The sequence below is a fragment of the Rana temporaria genome, chromosome 2, assembly GCF_905171775.1.
Source record: "Rana temporaria chromosome 2, aRanTem1.1, whole genome shotgun sequence".
NCBI lineage: Eukaryota > Metazoa > Chordata > Amphibia > Anura > Ranidae > Rana > Rana temporaria.
In genome coordinates, this window is record NC_053490.1 from 381,691,903 (window position 1) to 381,712,232 (window position 20,330).

Genomic DNA, 20,330 nt, shown 5'->3' on the forward strand with positions numbered 1-20,330 from the left:
TAGAAGCCACTATTATTGTCCTACATAAGGAGGGGAAGGATCCAACTGAGGCCTCATCATATCGTCCCATCTCACTACTATGTACGGACGCTAAGATCTTGGCTAAAGTCTTAGCAACCCGGCTAAATCGGAATATCCAAAGGCTCATACACCCTGACCAATCTGGCTTCATCCCAAATAGGTCAACCAGTATTAATATCAGGAGAGCGTTCCTGAATATGCAAATTCCAACAGAAGGGGTGGGTTCCAGAGCGATTTTAGCCTTGGATGCCGCTAAGGCTTTTGACAGTTTGGAATGGGACTACCTATGGCAGGCCTTAGAGAAATTCGGGTTTGGCCCTAGGTTTATTGGTTGGGTGAAGCTGCTATATAACCAGCCAAGAGCTAGAATCAAAATCAATAACAAATTTTGTGAAGCCTTCCAGTTAGAGAGAGGTACTCGACAAGGCTGTCCCCTTTCCCCTCTTTTGTTCGCGCTGGCGATGGAACCATTGGCCATCAAGATCAGAAAATCAGAAGTTATACAGGGGTTCCGCAGACTAGCCATAGAGGATAAGATCGCACTGTATGCGGACGATGTCCTGTTTTTTTTGGGAGACACCGGAGCATCATCAAAGAATGTAATCAAAACGGTGGGCGAGTTTGGGCTATGCTCCGGGTTGGTCATTAATTGGGAAAAGTCATCACTACTGCCAATTGATTCCCCTGGCGTCCAGATACCCCACAATATTCCTCAGTTAAAAGTAGAAACAAAGATGAAATACCTTGGAATATGGATCACGAGGGACACCAATAGCTTTGTTCCAAATAACTTAATCCCCCTCCTGGATAAATGGGAACACAAAAGAGACATCTGGTGTAAACTACCACTATCTACAGCAGGGCGATGCAATTTAATAAAGATGTTATGGCTGCCCCAGCTACTTTATATACTCCACAACTCCCCAGTTTGGATAGACCAAAAATGGTTTAAAAGGATAGAATCCATCTTTAGAGATTTAATCTGGAAGAAGGGACAAGCCCGGATTTGTCTCCAGACCATGCAGCTACCAGTTAAAGAGGGTGGAATGGCAGTTCCACACCCGAAAACATACTTCCTAGCCTCGCAGCTACAACATGTCGCGAATTGTGGACTGGAGGGAGACGGGAATCTTGGGACATTGATGCTAATAGGGGCACCACATAGGACAATATTGGAGGCACTTGAGGCTGGCTCGTTTACTCATAAATGTCCAACCATAAAACTCACTCTTAAAGTATGGCAAATAACAAAAACACTGCTGGGCTATGAGGGAATAACAACGTTTGCCCCTCTCTGGTGCAACCAAAATTTAAAGGAATTAAAAGACATTGAGAGATGTAAGGAATGGGAGAGACAAGGGATAAATCGTTTAAGCCAATTATATGAGGGAGAACATATGAAATCATTTGCAGACCTGCGACAGGAATTTAATATAGCAAATAAAACATTTTATAGATACCTCCAGATCCGGCATGGCATCCAAGCCCAGTTTGGGTCACAACCCATCGTATGGTCTTCGGCTCCTACTCTCCTGAAAATAATCTCTTCAAAAACAACTAAAGGCCTGATCTCCGAACTATATTCCAGAATAGGAGCTAAAACAATAAGTAGGGCAGGCCCCATCAAGAGCAGGACAGGATGGGAGAGAGACTTAGGGCAAATGTCTACGGAACAGTGGAGTGCGATTCTGAGGAGGGGGGTACTGGTTTCGATCTCTCCATCCCAGAAAGTGTCACACCTGTTCCTCTTGCACAGAGTATACTATACCCCCAGGAGAATGTTTAATCTTGGGTGGAGAAGTACTGATGAATGCCCTAGGTGCAGAGCGACAGGCAACCTTATCCACATGATGTGGAAATGCCCTAAACTATTCAGATACTGGGAGGAGGTGATAGATATAATAAATAAAACTTTTAAAACCAATTTGGAAGCCGAGTCAAAGACATGCCTATTAGGCAGTATTGACGAGGATAGAGTGCCTGCTGGGACCCTTGAGGTGGTGCTGAGATGCCTCTTCCAGGCAAGGAAGTTAATTGCGTTGAGGTGGCAGGCCCAGATTCCACCTACTGCTAAATCATGGGTTGAAACCATTAATACAATGATCTGGAGCGAGAGAGTGACACTCATTAGACAGGGCAATTATAGAAAGTTTGTTAGGATGTGGAAACCTTGGCTAGACATAACAGGATGTTCTATATAAGAAAAGGACTTCTTTCAAACTTAACTTAAATTAACACATGCTTCAATCCGCTAATGGATGTCCCTCTATGGGGAGGATTTATCCAATAAAGAAAATCAAATTAATTTAAAAAACTGATTTAGGGTGCGGCGGGAGGGTGGAGGGGTGGGTGAGGGGTGGAGGGGTGGGGAGGGTAGATATAAGGGAAGTAAATTTGGAATTCAGGAGGCTTTTTTCTACTTAACTATAATGACTCAGGGGTAGGGGGAGGGTGTGGGGTAAAAGGCTTGTTTGTGTATGTATTATGTTAAGTGTTCGCACGCTGGTGTATTAATTTATGTAATTTATACATGCAAACAATAATAAAATGTTATAATTTAAAAAAAAAAAGTATTAGTAACAAGCACTAATCATTGGCTCAAATCACCATATAAAGTCTGCACCATCCAGTGGCCTGCAGGAAGAAGCATGTTCGTCTACAGGGATGCTCAGCATGTACTCGTTCACTCTGGCTCATCACTCATCATCACTTACACTTGTAGTATCTGTTCTCAGTGCATCTTGAAGTGTGGCTACAACGGGAGATATTTAGATAACAGAAAGAAGCATAGACACAGACATAAAGGAAATTCATGCAATTAAGATCTCTAGAACAGTTCTAAGGTATTTATAGGAACTATGAAACAATTGAGAATTTACATTTCAATTACACTTTAAAGAGGAAGTAAACCCTGATAGGTTTTACTTCCTCTTTTGTTCCCTGCAAAATAAAAGCATAATGGGCTAGTATGCATCGCATACTAGCCTATTATGTGGCACTTACCTGCAAACAAAGCCTGCACTGTCCCCACTGGAGGCCGCATCCATCTTCGCCCCTCTGCCTTTCTTGGGGCTGTGGATGCTGGCTGTGTGACTGGCCGGAGCCGCGTGACGTCACTCCCGCACATGCGCGCCGGCTTTTGCTCGGGAACAAACAGCACATGCGGCGACATCCTCGGCACACAACAAGGTAAATATCTCCTAAACGGCCAGATGTTTTGGAGATATTTACAGTCCTTGTAGGTAAGCCTTATTCTAGACTTACCTATAGGTTTACAAGTTCTAAAAAAGGGGTTTACAACCACTTTAAGGTGGTTAGAATCTCTTTTATAACAATATTTTAATAAGAAAGTGTGCCTGTTTCTTAAATGACTAATTGGGCACGTATTCAAATGTTAATGTGTCTCCTTATGTCAGTTTTCTACTCTAAAGCCCTGTATACACGGGCCAGAATCTCGTCAGGAAAAAAAAATTGTTTTTCCTGACGAGATTCTTGGCAAGAATCTCTTGCTGCCCGAGTGTACAGACACTCCTTTCAAAAGAACCGCGGTTCTTTTGGAAGGCAAGAACGTGGTGACGTCAACACAGTGACGTCCTGCACCCTACCTATGCCCAGGAAGCTACCGCGCATGCATCAAGGTCATTTCGAGCATGCGCGGGTTTCAGTGTTGCCAACCGTCCGTAAATTAACGGACAGCTCGTAAATTTAACCCCTTTTCGGGTTGTCCATTAAAGTCCATTATGGGCATTGGGTGACGTTAAAATGATGGCTGCGAGCCGACCATGCAACTGCACATGCACTGTTCCGAAGCCGGCCGGGCTCGGGAAAGCTTGTATGCGCTTGGCTGGGCGGCGCATGCGTAGGAGCGTAATGGCGCTCGTGACACTATGGCGGTCGCCGCTATTCAGTGGCTCAGCTCATGCACTCGAGGACTCGGCCGAGAATGTGTGAGGAGGTCAGTACAACTGGGGGGATAAGTGAGAGGAGGACATCACTGGGAGCTGTGTCATGTCCGCAGCCTCTGTCCCCCTCCTGTGTCATGTCCGCAGCCTCTGTCCCCCTCCTGTGTCATGTCCGCAGCCTCTGACCATCTCCTGTCTTTTATCATGTCTGCAGTCTCTGAGGGGATCCTAGAAAGGAGTCAAGAGTGGGAGCGCCGGGATGGGGGTTACGGGAAGAATCAGATGTGTGGACTGTGGAGAGGAGAGCAGAACAGCCAAGCTGGAGCCGTCTGACTGAGCCCCACACTGTGCACCTGGGAGGAGGTCAGTGACAGCGCCACCAGGCCAGTCTGAGGGGGGGGGATCACTGATCTAAGGAGGGGAGTGAATACAATAATGTAAGTGGGCACTGATATAGATACATATTAGTAACCCTCCCTTACCTTAGTGTATTCACTCTGTGGAAGGTGGTCTCTATTCACCATAGCCCCTCCCCCCACACCAGAGTTCCCCTTATATCATGATCTGCAGCGTTCCCCTTTACATAATAGTTCCCTTGCACTGTAAGGGGGCATCCTGCAGACTCTAATATATGAGGGAACTCTGTGCTGGCTGGGTTATAGTAACCCAACCTTCATGTAAATTGAGAAATATGTTTTTTTACTTTTGTTTAACTTAAACACGTTGATAATAGCATTTTCTCGTCGTGATTCTCTGCAGTTTTTTCCTGCCGAGAAACCCAAGAGTGTGTATACTTACCTGTCGCCGTGGAAAGCCGCCAGTGTTGCCAACCCCCCAAAGTGAAATTTACTGGCAGAACGCCAAAATTTACAAAAGGCACCAATTTTTTACTGGCAAAAAAGCATGAAATTTACTGGCAAATCCACATTTTTTACTGGCACTACAAAAAAGTACCTAAAATTACTGTTTTTAGTGCTAAACAGTGAAAATATCAATATTTGAACTATAAACACATATTTTTTTTTCTCTTTGGGGCTCAATGGAGGGGGGAGAGAGGGGAGAGGAGAAGGGAATGTGCCCTACTTTAACCACTTAAGCCCCAGACCATTTTGCAGCTAAATGCCCAGGCCAGGTTTTACGATTCGGCACTGCGTCGCTTTAACAGACAATTGCGCGGTCGTGCGACGTGGCTCCCAAACAAAATTGGCGTCCTTTCTTCCCCACAAATAGAGCTTTCTTTTGGTGGTATTTGATCACCTCTGCGGTTTTTATTTTTTGCGCTATAAACAAAAATAGAGTGACAATTTTGAAAAAAATTCAATATTTTTTACTTTTTGCTATAATAAATATCCCCCAAAAACATATATAATTTTTTTTCCCCTCAGTTTAGGCCGATACGTATTCTTCTACCTATTTTTGGTAAAAAAAATCGCAATAAGCGTTTATCGATTGGTTTGCGCAAAATGTATAGCGTTTACAAAATAGGGGATAGTTTTATTGCCTCCACCCAGCACAGCACTTGGTTTTTATTCTAACATAACAAAAGCAATGACAAACAGGAAGTGATGGCTCCAACAGCCAATCACTTCCTTCATGGGAAATGACATCACAGGAAATGATCTCCACACAGGAAATGACCTCATAGGAAATCCTACCAACAGGATGAGTTTATACAAACAACCAATGAATAATGGCTAGGGGAGTCTTATGGGCGTGTCTGGGCAGGGACAGTGTGTATGCTTTTCCTGTACCTGGAAGCTAAACAAAGGAAGCTGCATGGCTTTCAAGCATGGACACTCTCCCTGACCATGACAATTCAAAAGCTCTTGTGTACACAGTAGTGACACAGGGTGCTGTGTAATGTAAAGGGGTCCAGAGGTGCAGGGGAAAGGGGTACACAGTAGTGACACAAGGTGATGTGTAATGTAAAGGGGTCCAGAGGTGCAGGGGGCTGTGTAATGTAAAGGGGTCCAGAGATGCAGGAGGCTGTGTAATGTAAAGGGGTCCAGAAGTGCAGGTTGCTGTGTAATGTAAAGGGGTGCAGGGGGCTGTGCAGTGTAAAGGGGCCCAAAGATGCAGGGTGCTGTGTAATGTAAAGGGGTCCAGAGATGCAGGAGGCTGTGTAATGTAAAGGGGTCCAGAAGTGCAGGAGGCTGTGTAATGTAAAGGGGTCCAGAAGTGCAGGTTGCTGTGTAATGTAAAGGGGTGCAGGGGGCTGTGCAATGTAAAGGGGCCCAGAGATGCAGGGTGCTGTGTAATGTAAAGGGGTCCAGAGGTGCAGGATGCTGTGTAATGTAAAGGGACCCAGAGGTGCAGTTGGGAAGAGGGGGTACACAGTAGTGACAAAGAGATATTGAAGGATGCAGAGTGCACTTGTTGAGTGCCCCCACAACAAGCAGCTTGCTATTGGGGCACCAAAACCAAGCCACAGCTAACTGTGTCCAATAAGACATTGAGCCGCGGCCCGGCCGCATCCCCTTTCTCTCCTGATTGGCTGACTGATTTTGATTGACAGCAGCGGGAGCCAATGGCGCTCCTGTCTCAGTCAATGAGGGGGGATAGAGACGGGGCATAGATAAGTATTGAAGGGGGGGGGATGCTACACACAGTAGCACAATCCCTTTAATAATTGTAAATTTCCCCTTGCCTTGGAAAGGTTTTCTCTCATTTCCTGTTGTGTCTCCAGGGCAGGAAATGCAGGGAAGTCTTCCAAATAGGTCACTAACAGCACAAACACACAAAACATTGTGTTGATCTCAGAACAAGCCTTTAAAATCAGCAGATGAAATACATTTAGACCCGGTTCACACTGGGGCGACACGTCAGGCAGCTCAGCCGCCTGACGAGTCGCGTCCCGTTGAATGCAATGGAACCGTTCTAATAGGAGCGACTCAAGTCGCTCCGACTTAGAAAAAGGTTCCTGTACGACTTCGGGGGTGGCTCGGGGCGACCTGCATTGACTTCTATATAGAAATCGTTTTGCAAATCGCCTCTGAAGTTGTCCTCAGGACGACTTGCAGAGTCGCCCCCGAAGTCGTGCCGCTGCAGTGTGAACCGACTCTTAAGTTTATTGTTTTACCTTCCATAAGAATTGTAAATTCTTTTGAGTCATTCTTGTGAATTACCTATTACATGGCTACAGATACAATTTAAGAAAACCATACTGAAGTAATATTTAATAAACTCTCTCTCATATCCATCTGTATGGGTGACATTCTGTACATAAATATTCATGTACATCTAAATAACCACACATAGGCACTATTATATTTGTATAGGGGAATAGGAATATTTATTAGGATACCACAAAATATAAAGGCACACATGTCAGACATCCGCACAGTAGAAGAGAGGTAAGAGCTGTCCACACTCAAAACTTGTCAGGTTTAGAGTATGGTTATTTTTGTCCTCAGAAGCTGAGTGCCCCAATGCTTTAAATATACAGAGGCAGTTCCTAAAAAACAGATGGTATAATGCCTGACAGGAGGCTATATAAATCAGAAGGACAGTACAATTTTACTGCCATAGTGAACTAAAGAGCAGGGAAAGAGCTGCAGCCATGCCAGCAAAGGTTCCAATTAAAAAGTCCCCAGCTAAAGCTGCAGCAGCTAAGGCACCTGAACCACCAAAGCCTGCTGAACCAGTTGTGGAATCTAAACCCCCAGCCCCTGAGACTCCAGCTCCTGAACCAGAAGCCGCGGCTCCAGCACCAGAGGCTCCAGCTCCAGAGGCTCCAGCTCCAGAGGCTCCAGCTGCTGAGATCCCCGCGCCGGCTCCTGAAGCCCCTGCACCAGAACCCGAGGCTAAACCAGTAGAGGAAAAAGCACCAGAGCCACCTCAGCCAAAAGAAGGTAAGTGACTTCTCGTTATATATTGTGATATTAATATATATAATAGTAATACTGTAATTATCAAGCTTTTAGTGGTCTGACGTATGAATAATATTTGGAGAAATAGGAATGCGTAATGTATTGAAGCCATATTATTAAAAAAAGTAATAGCATTAATTTGAAAAAAAATAATAAAAAATTAAGAAAAAAAAATAATATATATATATATATATATATATATATATATATATATATATATATATATATATATATATCACAGTAAAAACATGATTTGGAAGCATCATTTGTTCTAGAAATATGCTTGTAATCCAAAGCACTTGTATATAAAAGCATTTTTTTACAGGGTATAAAAGAGAAGAGAGGCACCTCTAATGCCGCGTAAACACTATCACTTTTTGTGATGAAAAAAAAAATGAAATTTTTCCAACTTCATCATTAAAAATGATGTTGCTCACACATCATCGTTTTTTAAAAATTATGAACAAAGCAACGGCACTCTGAAGGGGAAGTTCTATTCGCCTTGAGGCTGCTTTTAGCTGATTCCGTGTTAGTAAAAGACGATTCATGCTTTTTTGTCTGTTACAGCGTGATGAATGTGCTTACTCCATTACGAATGGTAGTTTTACCTCCCGTCTAATAACTTGCTTCTGGGCATGTGCGGGTTTAAAACATTGTTTTTGCCCACACACGATCATTTTTTACGACACAAAAAATGACATTTTAAAAAATGACATAAAAAATTCAAGCATTTTCGATTTTTTTTTGGTCGTTTTTTAGAAGACAAAAAATGATGTTTAGCCCACACACAATCATTTTAAATGACGTTTTTAAAAATGTCATTTTTTTTCATCACAAAAAGTGATCGTGTGTACGGGGCATAATGCCACGTACACACGGTCATTTTTTGTCTTGTAAAAAACTTTCATGAAAAAAACTTTTTTCAAACTTAATTTTAAAAAACAACGTTGCCTACACACCATCGTTTTTTCAAAATGCTCTAGCAAAGCGCGGTTACGTTCAGCACGTACGGCGGCACTCTGTTCTATTCAAGCTCGCGTCATAACTTGCTTCTGAGCATGCGCGGGTTTAAAAACGTTGTCCACACAGTATCATTTTTTATGACACAAAAAACGATGTTTTGAAAAACGACATAAAAAATTGAAGCATGTTCGAATTTTTTTTTTGTCGTTTTTCAGAAGACATAAAACGACGTTTTGCCCACACACGGTCATTTTAAATGACGTTTTTAAAAATGTCGTTTTTTTTCATCACAAAAAACGACCGTGTGTAGGCGGCATTAGTGTAGCAAAAAGTTGCTAAATGTTGTACCTTCATTGAATGTAACCATATTGCTACACTTGAGGCTCCTCTCTTCTTTTTTATACTCAGTTGTGACACAACGCTACTCTTATATCAAGACATCGCTTGTATATCAAGGCAAAATGTATTAAAACATTTTGCTTGTCTTGCAAAACGCTCTCAAACCAAGTTACTCTCAAACCAAGGTTTTACTGTGTATATATATATATATATAAATTTATATATATATATATATATATATATATATATATATATATATATATATATACACACACATATACAGGTACTCTTCACCTAACTACCAGGTTCCGCTCCAACGGCCAGGTCGTTAAACAAATTAGTCGTTAAACGAGGAGCCACAAGTAATCGATATTTTATCCATTCTTAACTACTGTACTGTATTGTGAAAAAAACTCTTGCTCAATAAAAATGTTTTAATTTGCATAAGTACAGAACACAAATGAAAATTCTGTACTGTACAATATAATAAGGTATAGAGCGTCATTCGGGTGGGGAGAGCTGGTCGTAAGTCTGAGTGGCCGTTAAAAAGGTAGGTTATTAAAGGATTATGTGTGTATATATATATATATATATATATATATATATATATATATATATATATTGATTTACTAAAGACAAATGGGCTGATCACTATGCCAGGGAACTTGTACTTTGCAGGGGAATTTTCCATAGAGCTTAGTGAAAGAGGTGAAGCTCTGCTGACTTCCATCATCCATCATCCAATCATGTGCAAGAAAAAAATCCTTTTTTTTTCAATTTTTCCTGCATGTGTCAGTTATTCCTTACAAAGTGAAACTGCACTACATTCAGTAAGCTCTGGGGGGAATTCCCTTGCAAAGGCCAACTTCCCCTGCCAAATGAATCACCTATTTGTATTTAGGAAATCAACCCCATAGGGGATCAGAGTTGCTGGCTAATCTACAGAGAGGAGTTCTGATGACATGATTGACAGGGGTATCCTCCTATTATGTAATTATTACTAAAGATTTATATAGCGCCAACAGTTTGCCCTGCTCGTTGAGCTTACATTCTAAAGAATTGTAATGAAAATGAGATTCTGTGGGTCAAACCCTGGTAACTACATTTTAACAATCAAGAAACTATCAAGCAAAGAAAATGTTTAGGAAGAAATGTCAATGGAAATAATTAGGTAAAATAAGGAAACTACAGATAAAGATTGCTGTAGAGGCAACCATGCTACTGTATATATCATTGTTGGCAACATCCAAAAAAAGTGCAGTGCCAAGTACTCTTAACCACTTAAGACCCGGACCAAAATGCAGCTAAAGGACCTTGCCCCTTTTTGTGATTCGGCACTGCGTCGCTTTAACTGACAATTGCGCGGTCATGCGACGTGGCTCCCAAACAAAATTGGCGTCCTCTTTTTCCCACAAATAGAGATTTCTTTTGGTGGTATTTGATCACCTCTGCGTTTTTTTTTTTTTGCGCTATAAACAAAAATAGAGCGACAATTTTGAAAAAAATTCAATATTTTTTACTTTTTGCTATAATAAATATCCCCCAAAAATATATAAAAACATTTTTTTCCCCAGTTTAGGCCAATACGTATTCTTCTACATATGGTAAAAAAATCGCAATAAGCATTTATCGGTTGGTTTGCACGAAATTTATAGCGTTTACAAAATAGGGGATAGTTTTATTGCATTTTTATTAATATTTTTTTTTTTACTACTAATGGCGGCGATTAGCGATTTTTTTTGTGACTGCGACATTATGGCGGACAATTTTGACACATTTTTGGGACCATTGTCATTTTCACAGCAAAAAATGAATTTAAAATGCATTGTTTACTTTGGAAATGACAGTTGCAGTTTGGGAGTTAACCACAGGGGGCGCTGAAGGAGTTATGTTTCACCTTGTGTGTGTTTACAACTGTAGGGGGATGTGGCTGTAGGAGTGACGTCATCGATTGTTTCTCCCTATAAAAGGGATGACACGATCGATGCAGCCGCCACAGTGAAGAACGGGGAAGCCGTGTTTACACGCGGCTCTCCCCGTTCTTCAGCTCCGGGGACCGATCACGGGTCCCGCGGTCCCGAAGCTTCGGACCGGGTCGCGGGAGCGTGCCGCGGGCGTGCACCCGCGACCCACGGCTGGGTACATGTACAGGACGTACCTGTACGTACATGTGCCCAGCCGTGCCATTCTGCTGACGTATATGTGCAGGAGGCGGTCCTTAAGTGGTTAAAGGGTCACTAAAGGCCGTTTTTTTTTTTTTTTTTAAATAACAAACATGTCCACTGTGCAGCTCGTTTTGCACAGAGTGTCCCCTAACCCTGTCTTCTGGGGTCTCTCTGAGGCTGTCTCGGCTCCTCCTCGCAAAATCTTTCTACCTTCATGCGAGCGAGCTCGCATGGTGGAAAGCTTTTGCGAGCGCGCTCCCGTGATACAGCGGCGGGCATAGCCGCCGACTGTATCACCCGGCCCTGCCCCCCGGCACGCCGCGTCATCCGTTGTGATTGACAGCAGCGCCAGCCAATGGCTATCAATCCGTCCAGCCTAGCCAATCAATGGCCAGGCTGGGAACCGAAGACCATCACATGGACGCGCGCGGGACATTCGAGGGGTCAGGTAAGTAAAACGGGGGTTTGGGGGGGGCCGGTACCATCGGACCATACCTTTACAACCCCTTTAACTGATGAGCCCATACTTATTCTATGCAGAAAGGCGATTTCAATCAAACCTACCTAAACTGTTGGCTTGTCACTGCTGGTTACTCAGCAGTGTCAGCATTCCAGGGGCGGACTGACAACTCATGGGGCCCCCAGTCAATAGGAGATTATGGGGCCCCCAGGCAGGGCTGGCCTTAGGTGTTCAGGCGCCCTGTGCGAGCTAATCCTGTGGCGCCCCCCCCCCATCTTCACCCCTCGCCCACTGGTCACCTAAACATACACAAAGAGGAAAAAAAATATTTATAACAAATAATAATTGTATTTTACTTCTTTTTTTTAATTATTATTTAAAGTCCCTTATATCCTCCTCCCCTTCTGTGTGTAGGCTGGCTATAAAAAGTAAATATTTTTTCTTTTTTCTTTTTATCTGAAAAAGTAGATGCATGCAGGGCCAGGGGCTCAGTGTGACTTACCTTTTGGTGGACGGTGCGGCTTTGCATTTTAAAATGGCGCCGCCCGGCGCTTAGACGCCACTGCGCATGCTACCTCTGCCCGAGAATAGCCAAGCGTTTTCAGGCTTTCCTGAGCAGCGGTTGCTCATGCGCAGTGTGCCTGTCAGGGGCGGCAGCAGCCATTTCTTTTCAGGTGCCGCAGGCGATGCGCTGCTCTTCACCCTGTCCCAGGGCAGGGGGACCTGGCAGTGCCTGCTGCTGTGATTCGTAGGAGTCGGACTCCTGTGATGATCATGTAAGTAACTGACTGCTACTCACATTCTGTGAGCTGTGATGGCCGCATGGCGCCTCTTTTGCCCATGGCGCCCTGTGCGGCCGCACAGCTCGCACACCCCAAAGGCCGGCCCTGCCCTCAGGCAATAGATTATGGGGCCCCCAGGCAATCAGAGATTATGGGGCCACGCAGTATACACACACACACACACACACACATACAGTATGCATACACACAGAATACACACTGAAAAGGTGCTGGAGAGGCGGGACAGCTATAATCTTGGGATTTTTAGACCAAAAGGATGTCGGTAAGGGACATTTCAGGGACAGATGTAAAAAAAAACACCGATTTTTACATACTGTCCCTGGTTTTACTGAGGCTGGCAACCCTGATGCAGTGCCCGAGTGCCCGAATGGTCAGTCCGCCCTTGAAGCATTCATTTAAAAAGTAAATTGAATACCCATGTTACTCAGTCTACACTATAACACTGTTGTCTTGCTGCCCAATGCGACATAATCCCTTTCGTAGTACATACACTTATTTAATAAGACAGTGCTAAGAGCATTGAGAATGTGCAAAGTACAGTAACCTCTATCAGCTAACCTGTTTCCATTCAGCAGGCTATTAGGAACAAAGAATATAACAAAATATGATTGCAAAGGCTTACAGCAGTTTGCCATGTGTCATAAAAGCCAGACGGTAGTCCGGCATTGCATTGTGTGTGGCCATGCAGCATGTGTTCTTATTATGTGCCCTGGCATGTGAAGTGACATGGGGGGCTGACCTTGTCATGGCTTCCGTGGTCATTTTTCGCTTTACACGCGAAGGTTTATCAAGTATGTTTTTATAGTTTGCGTCTTTACATGTGTATATGGGGAAATATGTTACATTCCTGTAGTATAAAAGCTAATGCCCCGTACACAAGATACGAATATCGTACGACTTTTTTCGCTTAATAGTTGCAAGTAGAAATTAAATAGGTTATTAAAATCAGGAAAATTCTTGTACGACAGGAAAAAAAATCGGAAGTGATGTTGTGTGTTGTAATGTATTTGTATTGTATTTTCGGACGACAACTGTACTGACTAAACGAAAATCGTACGATCTGGTACGAGGAAAATTTTCGTGCATGTCCGATAAAATAATATCGGATGAACTGTCATGATCGGCTCTCAAAAGGTCTGTACTAACGATCCGATTATCGTACGATTCTTCCTCGCACAAAATTTTTTGTACAATTTTCGGATCGTGTGTACGGGTCATAAATGTTGATTCAACATCCTAGAATATGCAAAGGATTAAATGTATTACATTCATTGGGAATACTAATAGAAATAATGAGTCTCCTGTTATCCATATTTCCATGGATTAGGTTGGCAGTCTTATCTCCTTATATAAAGAGAACAGGTTCAAAAACGCATATTAAACATCAATGGTAAACATGAATGCTAACCTTCCAACATCAGCCATTTGCCAGCCATAGACAGAGAGCAATTTGTTGTGACACGTTACTAGTCAACTGTGAAGCCCCATACACACTATGAGGCCCCGTACACACGACAGAGTTTCTCGGCAGAATTCACCGAGAAACTCGGTCAAAACCCGGATTCTGCCGAGAAACTCTGTCGTCTGTACAGTTTTGGCTCGATGGAGCCGCCGAGGAGCTCGACGAGAAAATAGAGAACATGTTCTCTATTTTCTCGTTGTTCTATGGGAGAAGGCGGCCCGCCGAGCTCCTCGGCGGCTTCATCCCAAAACTCGACGAGGAACTCGACGTGCTTTGCACGTCGAGTTCCTCGGCCGTGTGTACGGGGCCTCAGTTTTCCTGCAGGTTTTCTCTTCAGGTTTACCAAAACCATCTAATATGAGGTCAAACCTCAAGAGTTTCAATTTGTATGCAATCAGGCAGGCCCTTGCACTACATGGTTTTGGTAAACCTGAAGAGAAAACCTGCAGGAAAACTGATAGTGTGTATGGGGCTTGACACGTTACTAGTCAGAATTTCTGTTTGTTGTATCATACTTAAAGGGGTTGTAAAGGTACAATTTTTTTTTTCCTAAATGGCTTCCTTTACCTTAGTGCAGTCTACCTTCACTTACCTCATCCTTAAATTTTGCTTTTAAATGTCCTTATTTCTTCTGAGAAATCCTCACTTCCTGTTCTTCTGTCTGTAACTACACACAGTAATGCAAGGCTTTCTCCCTGGTGTGGAGTGTCATGCTCGCCCCCTCCCTTGGACTACAGGGGATGCCGAGGATACTGTACAAATCTAGTTGACGGGTGTAGGGTTTATGTGCTAATGATATCAGCTGGTAAACTACATCCTGTGTTTACCGGTTCTCACATCCCAAATCTACATACCAGGAAGTCATGACGTTTTCTATAAACACAGCAGAGGCTAAGGTAAGGCCTTGTTCTAAAGATCAAAAAGAGCTTTTATTTATGTTAAACCAAGGTAAATTAATGGTAGATTGGTACACGGGGAGCTGGATTTTAGAAAAAAAAATTTAATTAGCCGTTAACAGATTCCTCTATCCACACAAATGAGGTGAATGGAGGAATCCCGCGGCCATGACATTGTTTTCTGTCATTGGCACCCGCAGCTGTCAGAACACACTGATAAGCAACTTCAGCTAATTGGCTGCAGCCGCTGACTGACAAAACTTTTTAAGCGTGTCTCTTTGATAAGCCAAATTGTTTGGCCAGCTTTACCTTATTCTAGTATGTCATCCAACCGCCTTAGTTTTACAAGTAGCATTACTGATTTGCTTAACTCAATGTATCAATTGGTCAATTCCTGAGTGATATAAAATACTCTTTTTCATTATCTAACATGATCAATCAGCAATCATTCCATTTTCTGTATAGAAAGGGGATCATTATTTCACTGTCTGGTCACCACAGGTTAATGTGCTTTCTGCTCATGTATGGCCATTTAAAGTGGAGGTTCACCCAAAATATACATTTTTAACAGTAGATTGGGCCTAATTACGGGAAGCAGAATCGGGTGTTTTGATTAAAATCAATGCAGTACTTACCTTTTTTGAGATAGATGTTCTCCCGCCGCTTCCGGGTATGGGCTGCGGGACTGGGCGTTCCGTTTGTCTGTCGCATACAGCGCGTCACCAGTTTCCGAAAGTAGCCGAACGTCGGTGCGCAGGCGCCGTATAGCGCTGCACCGACGTTCGGCAACTCGTGACGCGCTGTATGCGACCGTCGGAATGCTGTCAATCAAATAGGAACGCCCAGTCCCGAAGACCATACCCGGAAGTGGCGGGAGAACATCAAAAAAGGTAAGTACTGCATTGATTTTAATCAAAACACCCGATTCTGCTTCCCGTAATTAGGCCCAATCTACTGTTAAAAAAAAAAATTCCGGGTGAACTCCCGCTTTAAGAGCTGGAAAGGAAAGAGAAATAGCAGATTTGCATAATAATAAAAAAGGAAACTAACAGATTCAGTTTGTTTAAAGTGCATCTAAACCCCCCAAAAAATGTAATATAAAGCAGCTTACCAACCTTAGCTATGGTGGCTGCATTGGTTTTCTTTTTCAGGCTTTTTTTCCTATAACAGACCAAGCTGTCCAGAAAAAGTGACAGTTGACAAAAAGCACTGGCCGGGGTGCTTACAGTAATCACCTTCGTTTATGTAAAACCTTTATCCCAAAAGGAAAATAAAACTGTTGCTGTAACTGCCTAAACATGTTAGCTGGAGTTTGGCTTGAATTTGTTAGCCAATTCCATCTAAATCTGCTAGTGCATCTAAAGGCCTGTGCACACGATCGGACTTTCCGACAGGAATTGTGTGATGGCAGGATGTTGTCGGTTAATCCGTCCGTTTGTATGCTCCATCGGACAATTGTTGTCGGAATGTGGAATAGCAGGCGTTAAAATTTTCCGACAATAAATGTGTGGTGTCGGATTATCCGATTGTGTTTACAGAAGTCCATCAGAAAAAAATCCAAAGTACGAACCAATGCTAACCATAAGACAACATTAGAAGTTGCCCAAGGGGTGGCGCTAAAGAGCTGAAAAACTAAGTTGTTTTGTGTTTGTTGGCCAACAAGTCTTTGCCGTTTGTATGCAATACAAGATCACAGCCGATGCCCTTTGCACAAAATTCTGCGGCTTTGTCCGCAAAAAGTACAATCGTGTGTACGAGGCTTTACACTACCCTCCCACAGGGTGACAGTGCTGTTGTCCAAGGGTGGAACTGTTGTTCCTCTAAAGTGGAAACTCCCTAAGACAGGAAGTGTGTTATTGGCTGAAATACCAGGTGAAAATAAAGGAAAAAAAAATACAGCCAACACCCTTAAAGTTCACCTCTAATTAAACAAAATAATAAATGCACATATTTTTGCAGGTAAATTTTCTTTTAATTTTTTTTTTTTTAAAACAGGAGCCTGCAAGTATTGCACCCACGATTAGCAGATTGTGAGTGCAATGTTAGGCTCCTGCAAACTCTGCCTACAGCTCTGTGGCTGTAACCTTTGTATATGCTGTCATTGTGAATGAATGGCAAGCATGCTGATCATGCTCTTAGTTCATTTAAACTACTGCTGTGGCAGATGGGACTTTTAGGCCCCATACTCACGAGCAAACATGTCTGCTGAAACTGGCCCGCAGGCCAGTTTCAGCAGACATGTTTGCTCGTGTGTGGGCGCGAGCGGGCCGAATTCCAGCAAACATTTGCCCGCCGGGCCTTTTCCCAGCGGGCAAATATTCCTGGACTTGTTTTAAAACAGCCCGCTGGAATTCAGCCCGCTCGGACATGTACGGTCGTCAGTACAGACCTACCGTACATGTCCAGGCGCCCGCCGTCCCTCGCATGCGTCGAATGACTTCGACGCATGCGTGGAAGCATTTTAAAGGCGGGCCGCCCACGTCGCCGCGTCATTGTCGCGGCGACACCGCGTCATCGACGCGGCGACACCGCGGACACGCCCCGCGTATTGTTTACGCGCGGACTTCTGTAGGATGGTGTGTACAACCATCGTACAGAAGCCCTCTGGCAGACATGTATGGTGAAAACGGTCCGACGGACCGCTTTCACCATACATGTTTGTCCGTGTGTACCCGGCCTTAGGGGTTGATTTACTAAAGGCAAATAGGCTGTGCACTTTGCAAATATGTATATTTTTGTTTGCACATAATTGGATGATGGAAGTCAGCAGAGCTTCCCTTCATTTACTAAGTATGTAACTATGTAACTGCACAGTCTATTTGCCTTTAGTAAATCAACCCCTTAGTTTCTTCATTCACAGCCACACCATTTTCAAAATGTGACAGTGGGTGCAAGGAGATGAACCCCCCCCCCCCGCCTACTGTCACACTCGGGGCGGGGAACAGGAGTGCTGATGGGGTGGGGGTGAACCAGAACATGTTACACTCTAAATATGGGTGAAACATGTTCTAAAAGGTGAACTTATCCTTTAACTGCTTCAGCCCCGGACCAGTTTGGTGGTCAATGACCGGGCCACTTTTTGCGATTACGCACTGCGTCGCTTTAACTGACAATTGCGCGGCCGTGCGACGTGGCTCCCAAACAACATTGACGTCTTTTTTTTCCCACAAATCGAACTTTCTTTTGGTGGTATTTGATCACCTCTTCGGTTTTTATTTTTTGCGTTTTAAACAAAGAAAAGCAACAGTTTAGGCCGATATGTATTCTTCTACAATTTTTTGGTAAAAAAAATCGCAATAAGCGTTTATTGATTGGTTTGCGCAAAAGTTATAGCTTCTACAAAATAGGGGGTTTTATGGCATTTTTATTAATATATATTTTTTTTACTAGTTATGGTGGCGATCAGCGATTTTTATCGTAACCGCGACATTATGGCGGACATATTGGACACTTTTGACACCATTTTGGGACCATTGTCATTTTTACAGCGATCAGTGCTAAAAAAATGCACTGTTACTGTAAAAATTACACTGGCAGTGAAGTAGTTAACCAATAGGAGGCGCTGCAGGGGTTAGGTGTTCCCTAGGGAGTGATTCTTACTGTTAGGGGGCGTGGCTACACATGACACATCACTGATGACCGTTCCCAATCACGGGAATGCAGGCCAGCGAAGGTGACAGGGTTATAACACTGCTAGGGGTAAAGGCATAATTTTTTTTCTTACTTTTGGATAAAGTGGAGAGTAATGAGAACGCCTATTAGGTTGTTATTGCTGTTTGTGTGCTCGTTAGAGAGATTCACCCTCTTTATTTGTCCTGTTTACTGTTATGACTGAAAGTGAACGTAAAAGAAAATCGCACATTTTGGGTTGTCTCCAGAAAAGTAATTCAGGCAGGGCCATCTTTAGCACAGGCAAAAGGGTCAGCTGCCCCGGGCCCAGTCATTGTTGTGGAGCCAAAAGCACTGTCCACAAATAGTTGATAAGTGAATTCGGGAGGGCCCAAGAAAATGTTTGCCCAGTGTCCAATTAATATTTAAGACGGCCTTGAATTCAGGAGAAACATTCCAACGGTGACACTAGTTCTGGTGACCTGGGGGCCCCCAAGAGATTCTGTTAATTTGTAGGACTTTCCCCTCACTCCAGGCTATGGGACAAGAAATGAAGGGAAATCTCCCCAATGAGACAAAGATGGCAAAAAAATGGACAGGAGTTATAACCCTCACTCACTCTATCCAGAATGAAAATGATTTTTGCCTATAGTTCTACTTTCATTCTAGTCGTTTCCTTATTTTTGTAACTGCTACAAATTTTTGTTACAACTGCTACAAATGTCTTACTGCCACTGGTATAGTTTGTCCCAGCTATCACTTTTGCAAATGTAAATGCTGTATATACTCGAAGTATAAGCCGACCCGAATATAAGCCGAGGCACCTAATTTTACCACAAAAGACTGGGAAAACGCATTGGCTCGAGTATAAGCCCAGGGTCTGGCCCATCGGAACAGGACACGCCAAACAAGCAACTGCTTGGGGCCCCCAAGCTGGCCTGGGGCCCCAGCAGAGTGCCTCCGCTTCCAATAAATGCTGCAGCCTGTAGCGTGGCCGAGCTCCTTTCCTAATTTCTCCTGCAGTCCGGCCGGGTACCGCAACCGCGTGGTACAGGAGATTCAGTTTCCTGTTCCTGACCGACACTCAGTGCTCACTTCCTTTCAGTCCGGCCGGGAACAGAAAACTGAATCTTCTGCAGTGCGGTATGTGGTAAGGGGGAGGGAAAAGAACATGGGGGGAGCCGGGGAGGCAGTCAGAAGAAGTACTAGCTGACGTTCGGCAGCAGCGGCTGTATGCGGCGGTATGCGGTAGGGAGGGGGCAGCAGCTGTATGCAGAGCGGTATGTGGTAGAGAGGGAAGGGGGGTTAAAAAGAACATGGGGGGAGGCAGCCCCCCCGCTTATCTGGTTTATAGCAGAATAACTTTTCACACTTTTCAACTTACCCCCTCCCCCCGCTTCTCAACTTGAATCTCAGCAACACCCCCTCCCCCGCTTCTTGCTTGGGCCCCCCAAATTCCTTCAAATGGCCCTGCCTAGGGTGTCCATCTGCATGCCTCACTGTGCCTCACTGTGTCCATGTGCATGCCTCACTGTGCCCATGCCTCACTGTGCCCATGCCTCACTGTGTCCATGACTAGACTTACGTTTAACATGGGAGTATATAGAAGGGGTGCCTGGCTTTGAAAAATCGGTGCTCCCCGGCCGTAGATCCCCCAGACAGCAAACTTTGCAGGCTTGTAGAGGAGAACTGGGGCTACATGTGTGCCAAGGGTCCCCAAAGTTACCGTAGAAATGACTGTTTAACATGGGAGTCTATGGAAGGGGTGCCCGACTTTGAAAAATCGGTGCTCCCTGGCCGTAGGTCCCCCGGACAAAAATCTTTGCACACTTGTAGAGGAA

The 20,330-nt window shown here is 44.0% G+C and overlaps 1 protein-coding gene across 1 annotated transcript in view; it reads left to right on the forward strand.

The window, feature by feature from the left end:
• Positions 1-7,426: 7,426 nt before the first annotated feature.
• The window catches only part of MYBPH (myosin binding protein H), a 135,618-nt gene continuing 122,714 nt past the window's right edge, over positions 7,427-20,330 (forward strand). The window contains exon 1 of the mRNA XM_040337868.1: positions 7,427-7,774. Within this exon, the coding sequence (XP_040193802.1) occupies positions 7,483-7,774 (292 nt within the window). The 5' untranslated portion in view covers positions 7,427-7,482. The remainder of the gene's footprint in view (positions 7,775-20,330) is intronic.